Below are 9363 nucleotides of genomic sequence, written 5' to 3' on the forward strand. Positions count from 1 at the left end.
TCCCGCTGCCCGCCCGTCCTTACAAAAAACCCCAACCCCATCCGCAGCCAGCCGCCGCGGCACCACCACCCCTCCCGCTACCACCCCCCGCCGCCATGCAGATGCAGACCCTCACTCTGCGGGGCGTCCCCTCCGCCCGCCGGGCCGCGCCGCCGCCGGCCAGCTCCGCCCACCTCGCCGCCTCCGGACCCTGCGCGCTGCGGGTGCCCCGCTCGCTCCGGCGCCGGAGGCCCCGCTCCCTCAGGGCCTCCGCCTCGCTCGAGCAGGAGGTCAAGGAAGTTGCCGGCTCCCCGGCTCCCTCCGGTACTCGAACTCGCTCGCTAATAACTTCTCAAATTCCCCGACGGCGTTGGGAGTTTGCTTTTTTTTTTTTAATCGATCAGGGAACGGCGCCGAGGTTCGTACCTGGGGAGTAGGATTAGCGCCGTTGATAAGTGTTTTGCATTCTGATGAGTAATTTGGCGTAGTGAGGTCCTCAGTCCATTTGAGTGATCAGTATATTAACGACTGGGTGGGGCTTCTCATGTGTAACTTGATGGCTCAATCTGTGAGCATCTAATAGATTTTGGCCCATATCTTTTTTTCTAGAATTAGATAGGCCTCTTTGATAAAATTTCATGATTGCCGGTCATTATTGTCGACTCCATCGATTTTTGCCAAAGTAGCAGTTCTTGTGAAAGACACGTGCATTTCAGATCATATTCTTCACCTTCCTTGTGGGAATTCAAATTCGTTGTCATTTCCATACTAGCTTGGCTTCGTAACATTGGAATGACTGCTTGATGATTCCCAAATTTCTTTCGTGCCATTTTGTTTTCTATGTATGTCAGACTTTCCTTAAGCTCTGTTGAAAGTTGAAACCATGCCAATTTTACGCGCATTCTTCACTGGTTTATTCAGCAGGGATAAGTAGTCAAGCAACTAGAAGAGATGTGAGGAATATAGCAATTGTTGCTCATGTTGATCATGGGAAGACAACTTTGGTGGATTCAATGTTAAGGCAAGCCAAGGTACATTCTAGTAATGCATTCCTTACATTTACGATTCTGTTTAACAGAGATATCCTGCAAAGTGGATCTCTGTGTCATTCAATCATAATGACAAACACATCGACAAGTATAATGACCATTCAATATATTTTACTAAAAAAAATTGTCAACTGTTACAACCTTGCAAAATCCAGATTGATTGCGGTTGACATGTGCAACTTTTGGAGGTCCATTAGTGATCTAGAAACTGATTCAAACCCATCCCACAAGAAACCTATTGTTTGGTTTTATTCAATCAGTTAAGTTGGTTTAGTGAAAAACCTGGATCCTTCGTTTGATAAAGTACTGTCTCTTTCTTCAGTCTGGGAACCTTCTCAATGTTAAACTAAACAGTATTGCAGGGTTTTTATAACTACTTTGATGAGATAAATTAACAATAATTTGCAGAACTTTTGAATTACCATTCTGTCACCATGTAGTACCAAAAATCAGTAGTGCATTTACTGCGAATGGATCTCCTTGTTCAATTGCCTTAACTTCTTACCTTATGCAGGTTTTCCGAGATAATCAAGTTGTACAAGAAAGAATAATGGATTCCAATGATCTGGAGAGAGAAAGAGGAATCACAATATTGAGCAAGAATACATCAATAACCTATAAGGGTACTAAAATCAATATAATTGATACTCCTGGACATTCAGATTTCGGTGGGGAGGTTGAGCGTGTTCTCAACATGGTGGAAGGAGTACTCCTTGTGGTACTAGCTACTACTCATCTTTGTTTCATTTTGCAAATGATGACATCTTTCTCTTTTCTGCAGTAGTTATTTTTGGGGTTTGACACACTTTTTGTCTTCTAAGTGTATTACTGCAGTTAGTTTTCCCAGACATAGTAATTGTGATGCTACCGCATTTTGACATGGCTTATGCATGTATTCAATAAAAAATTGTCATCAGGACATGCATATATGTTCATTTTCTGCTATATGTTAGTTACCCACGTCCGTATCAAATTGATTTTTTGAGCAGTGTAGAAATATACATTGAGGAATCATGTGCAATATGATCTGATTAATTAAAGCATGTATGCTGTATAGGTTGATTCTGTAGAGGGGCCTATGCCACAGACAAGGTTTGTTCTGAAGAAAGCTCTAGAATTTGGACATGCTGTTGTTGTAGTTGTAAACAAGATTGACAGACCAACTGCTCGTCCTGAGTTTGTGGTGAATTCAACATTTGAACTATTTATCGAGTTAAATGCATCTGATGAACAGGTAAAGTGGTTAAACCTATACTCTTTGTTCTTTTTAATTTGTTTTTATTTTATCAACACACACATCATATCCTAGCCCTCACGTTCATGTTTTATTTCAATATGCCAGTGTGATTTCCAAACAGTCTATGCAAGTGGAATTAAAGGAAAGGCTGGGCTATCTCCAGAAAATTTGGCCGATGACCTAGGACCGCTGTTTGAGGCTATTCTTAGATGCATACCAGAGCCGCGCATCGAGAAAGATGGTGCCCTGCAAATGCTCGTGAGTTCTAAACTTTGGTGTTTCTTTCCTTTTTTGTGGTACATTATTTTCTGTTTCTGATTTGCATTGATGGTGCTCGCTATAGTTCAAAGTTGACACGTCCTATTTTCATGGGTGTCGTGTGTGTGTGTGTATCGGTCTTGGTGATAGTTTTCTTAGTAGCTTCTCTGAAATAATGTACAGTCATTTGTGGTGAAACTATGTAGATGCTTAAGTAGTTACTCCCTCCCTCCTATATTAGAAGTCACAAAATCAGCTTTATTTATTGCATAAGCATGCACGCTTCACAGTGCTTGGGCCTCTCATTTCTCAGCATGCCCTGGATTAGGACATACACATACAGCTGTACTGTACATGCAGGTGCCCCTTGGAGTAACCTACCAAATACATGCGTAGCAATTACTGCTAACTACTCAAAACAAAGGAGTTATCAGGGGCATAGTGGTTCATTACCGAACTGAAAATTGTACGTGCGTTGTGAACATGAATAAGATCAAAAAAGAAACGCACATCCTGTATTGTAGAACAGAGGGAGTCTATCAATAAAGTATGAAGCAACAACATTATTCTAAATGCTGAAAACCATGTCTTGGAAAACTAAATTAAATACATTTGTTAAAGATAATTAATATCTGATATTCACTAAAAGGGAAAACTTTGCTGGAAATGAATTATTTCTGATGACATTCACAATCAAGAAAAGTTTGTTAGTCATGGATTGCTAATACTGCAATCTTGGTTCATATTCCCAGCTACTTTCCATCTTGATGTCACATGAACACTTACTCGTATTTCTGCTACAAGAGTGCCCCTACTAATTTGAACACAGAAACTCACCAAACACATAGTATATGAACATCTTATCTATTTTGTTGCTTCTATCAGGCTTCATGCATTGTAAAGCTCCTATTATTTTATTGTGAACAAATTTCTGCTGAGCTGGCTTTCTGGCTTCTCAGAATGCTTTCTGGCTTCCCCATTTATCTTCAGTGCCGAATTCTCCGTTGTCTTCGTGTCTTTATTAATTCTAATTGCTCACTATATCAAGGTATCTAATACTGAATATGATGAGCACAAAGGAAGAATAGCAATTGGACGGTTGCATGCAGGAGAACTTCAGCGCGGTATGGAAGTCAAGGTATGAATCAGCTCTTCTTGTGCATGTTTCTGCATGGCAATGTAAACATGAATATTCCAGTAAGAAAATTATCTGTAGAAATGTGGTAGCATCATAGACAGGCTCAACCCATGGAGAGATTGAAATTCGTACTCTACATGTGCTTGAAACAAAAAAATATCCATTTATAATGAGGTGGTATATGGTTCTCATCACATATATGTTGTGCTAGGTATTGTCAGGTTGCTGCCTCAAAGCCGATGAGTTTCATTGCAAGGATATAAAATGTAGAGCATTTTTATGACTACCTAGGATATGCCTCTATTTGGGCTCGCTGCCTTTTTATTCATCTCCAATTCTCGAGGAAGTCAGTGAGTAAAGCGAACATATAAGATTAAAAAACTGCTGGGATTAGTTGAGGCCTGAGCAGACTCCATATCTCTCTATCATACACTTTAGAAGATCATTTGGTGCATCCCAGTTTCTTATTGCCACTCCAACATGCATGTTAGCAAACGTTCATGATATGGTCAGAAATTTTTGTGTTTCCAGTGCCTGCTAATTCCTGTTTGGCTCGTCAAGTTTTTTATTTGATTATTGGTTCAAAGTCTTATCAAGTCTTTCGTGGAATAAAAGTAGAAATTTTCTTCAGCTCTTATTGGCTTATTGCAGTCAAGCTTCTACTGATTAAGATATTTGCAGGTTTGTACACCAGATGATGCTTGCAGGGTTGGCAAAGTAAGTGAGCTTTTTGTTTATCAAAACTTCAGCCGTGTTCCAGTTGAATCTGTTAGTGCTGGTGACATTTGTGCTGTATGTGGAATGAATGATATCATGGTAGGTGTCTGTTCATCTTGTATTCAATTCTTCAGTTTATTTTTATCCTTATAACATGATTGGTATGCTTTGAACTATCCAGATTGGGGAAACTATAGCTGATAAAATTACAGGGACACCATTGCCCACTATCAAAGTAGAGGAGCCAACAGTCAGAATGTCTTTCTCCATCAATACATCACCTTTTGTTGGACGGGAGGTATAGCTATCCTCCACGCTGGCATAAAATATTTGTCTCAACTTCTAACATGCTATTCTGTGTAAAAGAAAATCATAAAATTGATCTTGACTACTCAATCTGATCTGCATTTGTTGTTCTAAATGTATGCTGTCAACTTTCTAAAAACCACTACTATATATAAAAGATTTTTTCTGCTTTTACATGAAAATGTTATTGGTATATTATAAAAAGCCAAAGTACTTTGACATTGTTATGATTTAATATTTTTTGTTAGCATGTAATTAAGAAAATAATAGCAAGGTGTGCGCTGTTCAATTAAATGTCATCTATATCTAATGAATTGTGTAAATGATTGCTCTCCATGATAGTGTCATCACATCATTTGTGCAATATACCATGCCATGTTTAATATAATACAATTGTTGGATTTGTTCTCTTTCTGGAATACTGACATATTTGCTTCTCATTCTCTTTATCACAGGGGAAATACGTTACTAGCCGAAACCTCCGTGACAGGTTATATCGTGAGCTTGAAAGGAATTTGGCTATGAAAGTAGAAGATGGGGAGACTGCTGATACATTCCTTGTTAGTGGAAGAGGCACACTACATCTCACAATATTGATAGAAAATATGTAAGAACTTAAGTTTGTTACTATTAGTAATTCAGTGAGTGCTGCTTGTCTCAAGAACAATGTGAACTTTGTAGGCGGAGAGAAGGATATGAATTTATGATTGGACCTCCAAAGGTCATAAACAAGACAGTGGATGGAAAACTAGTAGAGCCTTACGAGGTAAGTCTATACTTTATTGTATAAATATATAACAGGGTTGTAATACATATTTTTTCTGATCTATTGGCAATAAACCTCCTCTTTTATTATTTATGTAACTCATTTGTCCTCAGTTTCCATCCAACTAATATGTTCACGTTACTGTGCTCCAGATAGCTGCTGTTGAAGTTCCAGAGGAGTACATGGGTTCAGTTGTTGAGCTTTTGGGGAAAAGGCGTGGGCAAATGGTTAACATGGAAGCTAGCGGGTTCGTGCCATACTTTCATTACTTCACCAGATCTTTGGTGAAATGCTTGGTTATAATCTGTACAATATTTGGATATAGAAAACAGAAAGCGATAAGAACTGTTGCCATCATTGTTATGATTCATCAGGATTCAACTGGTTCTTAGAACGACCTTGGAGTCCAGTGCTCCTGTCCTAAACTTTCATCCTCGAATAACCTATTTTCTGTTATTTTTAACATAGTATTTCTGTAACTACTAGTACTCAGGGTGTCCTTTTTTTCTGTTTGCTGTTCATTTTTACTAGGCATTTTCAGTTTGCAAAGCACAAATGGTGTCGGTTGTCCTAACTCCATGCATATGCAAGGCAATTGCAGAAATTGATAATCTGGATGCGTGCACTAGCAGTGTCCAATGGGTAACTGAAAGGCGCCCGTGCCATGGACTCATTAATATCTGGCAACCTGCTGACTGCATGCTGAGACACAAGAGAACAGATTTGCATGCATTTCTTAAGAATTAATGGTGGCAATTTGGTCACATTAGCTACCTCGTTGCCTCGTTGGTCCCTGAGTCAAATAAAAGTACACCCTGTAAATCAAAATGGAGTACTAAATAAGGGTCTAAGCATAAGTTTCATACTCTGTGCACCAATGTTAGTGTATGCAGTATGGGACTAAAAGTAAACTTAATTGTATACTCTTAGTATCATTATCTGTTGTGTATATTTGGAACAATTTTGTTTGGGAAAAAAAAAGAAGAAAAGCTCAAACATTGTTGCGAACCTATCCATACTGATGAAATCCAACAAACTGATCAATTTGCTGTGGGTTCTTCCATGGTCGGTTTTCACAACTTTAGCTGGGAGTTTTGACTTCACTTATTGCTGTATCAGTCCTTAATAATGGATAATTTATCTTATCTAGTGTAGAAATCATGCATCAGGTGAATTGTCCTAATTAATTAAAAGCCTGGTTTCTCAATGAAAGAGGGAAACTATATGCTTAATTATTGACTTGTCTTGTATTAATTATAGTATGCGCCGGATGCCCCAGGCTATTGCGTACTGGTCCTTCATCATATTGACTTACTGCCTTACTGATTTAATTGTTTTGAATGGTAGGCCGGAGGGAACAACATTGCTGAAATACAAGATTCCTACCAGAGGCCTCATTGGACTTCGGAATGCAATTCTTACAGCTTCTCGCGGCAGAGCTATACTTAACACAATTTTTGACAGCTATGGCTCATGGGCTGGAGATCTTAGCTCACGTGATCAGGGATCCTTGGTATGAATAAGTTTCAAAGCAATGAAGCTTATCCTTAAATTTTTCCTAGCATCTAACTTGGATAAAATGATTTAGGTTGCATTTGAAGATGGAAGCACTACTTCTTACGCACTTCTTAATGCACAAGAAAGAGGTCTCTTGTTTGTCCAACCTGGGCAGGATGTTTACAAAGGTCAAATTGTCGGTATCCATCAGCGACCTGGTGATTTAGCAATTAATGTGTGCAAGAAAAAAGCTGCTACAAATGTTCGTTCCAACAAGGAAACTACAGGTAAAACTTTCTTTTTACTTAGTACTCAGCAGTTGAGTGATTTCCATTTTTTATTTCTACCAGACCTGCCACTTTTATGTAACAAATTTATGTACTGTGAGTTGTCTCTTCTTATAAAACGGTCTGATAGCTGCTGTGACATAAATGATAAAATCTTGGGGAAAAAAAAGAGCAGAGATACTAGAATATAGTCATGTACTCATGTATTGAAGACAGTGTAGGTGGTTCTTCCTGAGAAGAAGCAAGTGCTAAAATGCCCAAAATTACTTGGAAATGATAATATTACTCCACTAATATTCATAGTTATTGACTCTTAACTTTTGATCAAAGTACGCTTGATTTTCTGTGTTTTCTGTTTTGCAGTGGTACTTGATGAACCTTTAAGCTACAGTTTAGATGACTGCATAGAGTTTATCCAAGAAGATGAGCTAGTGGAGGTTACTCCTTCAAGTATCCGCATGTGCAAGAACCCAAAAATTTCGAAGAAAAAGTAGTAATGTCGCATCGATTCATTCTCAAGGCATCACTTTCAGATAGAAGCTGCCTTTTCCACTGCCAGGGCTGCTGATAAGACGTTTGCGTGGCGGCCCACACAAATCAGCAACTAGGCTATTTTAGTGGTCTACAGACTTAAGACTAAAGGTTGTCAGATTGAGATATAGGGTTATACACAATTTTGTGATGATTAAAGCAGCTGGTTAGTCACATTATTCATCACTAGAGAGGCTGAAGTGTAGTATTGAGCATGTAGATAAGCCGTACATGGTTTCTACAGCAACCTATGTGGTTACATATATCTCTTTAGGTCGTATAGGTACTGTACATGATTCTTAGTCCTAGTAAGGACTTGGACAAAGCTTTAGCTAATGGAGCACGCTGTGCTGCTTCGGACCAGGGTTCAACTTTCCGGCGGAAAACCGCCGGAAAACCGGAAAATTTTCCGTTTCCGCTAGTAGCCGGGAAATGGAATTCCGGTATTTTTCGCCATTTTTCGTTTTCAAATTTAAAAATTCAAAAATATTTGTAAAAAATTAGGAAAAAATATGATAAAAAACTAGGTGTTCTTCTGAGCAAATAGGACTAGAACACACTCAAATCTAAGATCATTTGCTAGGCTAAAATTGCATTTTAGTTGAAAAACAAGATTATTTGTAGTCTAATGAGGTAGGATTTATAGCTTTTTAATATCCGTACTATCAATGGGTTAAAAGAATATACCTTTTGAATGGAATGAGAGGTCTCCTTTATTTATCCTTACACTTTCATCATATCTTCATTAATTATTAAGTACTACGTGATATACATAAACATTGTTTATTGGATTGAACTTGGGTTTTTATATAGACTATGCAATTTATGTATTATAAACTTATATTATGGTCTATGCAATTTAAGTTATTTGTGATTTCATGTAACAATATACTTTTGTTATGAATAATTTGTGTGTAATATATTTAATATGCATTGTACATTGCAATATACAATAGATACAAAAAAATATTCTATTAAATTATTTAATTCTTCATATGTTTGGAGCATTTGTAGTCAAAAAATGACATTTTCCATCAAAAAGTCCGGAATTCCGCCGGAAAGTAGCGGAATTCCGCCGGAAAGTAGCGGAATTTCGCCCGGAATTTCCGGAATTCCGTTTTTTAAATTTGAATTCACATTCCGTTCGGAAAATGCGGTTTTCGGCGGAATTTCGTCCGGAATTTCGTTTCCGGTGATCGGCGGGATTCGTAAAAAAAACGAAAAGGTGAACCCTGCTTCGGACACCTGTTCTTTTACAATGCAACACGTTTATTGGAAGTTCCAAGAAACAGCACAACCAATTGAAAACTGGAGATTCCAGCATAAAAGAATTGAACATTTGGATAGGTTCGATTCATAGGTAGGTCAACAAAATGAGTGTTACTGTACATCTGTGGTTTACGGTTACTTCACAGAAAACCATGCGGATTAAGCAGTTGCTGCAGCCTGCTATATCTGCTGACATCCCGAGGAACCAACTCCTGCAAAAATCGTTGCTGGCTCGCCGCCGGTTCAGCAGCACAGCTGCTCCATCCCTGTGCTGCAAAAGTCTCCGAAATCGTTGCTGGCTCGCCGCTGGTTCAGACGCACAGCTGCTC

General features: G+C 38.7%; 1 protein-coding gene across 3 annotated transcripts; it reads left to right on the forward strand.

Annotated features, from left to right (window-relative positions):
* Positions 1-9096, forward strand: LOC120655451 (putative elongation factor TypA-like SVR3, chloroplastic). Of its 3 annotated transcripts, XR_005667517.1 has the most exons (15): positions 50-303; positions 901-1010; positions 1543-1746; positions 2086-2262; positions 2371-2523; positions 3572-3661; positions 4343-4477; positions 4560-4676; positions 5140-5291; positions 5366-5450; positions 5603-5697; positions 6798-6963; positions 7039-7234; positions 7598-8114; positions 8997-9096. XR_005667517.1 is itself a non-coding variant. In XM_039933280.1 (14 exons), exons 1-14 carry the CDS (start codon positions 96-98, stop codon positions 7726-7728), a joined length of 2019 nt encoding a protein of 672 aa, XP_039789214.1. In that variant the 5' UTR covers positions 1-95; the 3' UTR covers positions 7729-8126. The 3 variants fall into 3 exon arrangements, 2 of the variants coding, with proteins under 2 accessions (XP_039789214.1, XP_039789215.1); XM_039933280.1 differs by lacking the exon at positions 8997-9096 and having other exon boundaries at positions 1-303; positions 7598-8126; XM_039933281.1 differs by lacking the exon at positions 8997-9096 and having other exon boundaries at positions 63-303; positions 904-1010; positions 7598-8126.
* Positions 9097-9363: the final 267 nt, after the last annotated feature.

Source organism: Panicum virgatum, chromosome 1N (genome assembly GCF_016808335.1).
Source record: "Panicum virgatum strain AP13 chromosome 1N, P.virgatum_v5, whole genome shotgun sequence".
NCBI classification, from domain to species: Eukaryota; Viridiplantae; Streptophyta; class Magnoliopsida; order Poales; family Poaceae; genus Panicum; species Panicum virgatum.

Bases quoted from the DNA above. Each gene is read 5' to 3' on its own strand.
- LOC120655451 (XM_039933280.1), top strand. From the start codon at position 96: ATGCAGATGCAGACCCTCACTCTGCGGGGCGTCCCCTCCGCCCGCCGG. The intron at 4,478-4,559 runs GTAGGTGTCTGT...TGAACTATCCAG, and splicing joins GTGGAATGAATGATATCATG to ATTGGGGAAACTATAGCTGA. The intron at 7,235-7,597 runs GTAAAACTTTCT...TCTGTTTTGCAG, and splicing joins TTCCAACAAGGAAACTACAG to TGGTACTTGATGAACCTTTA.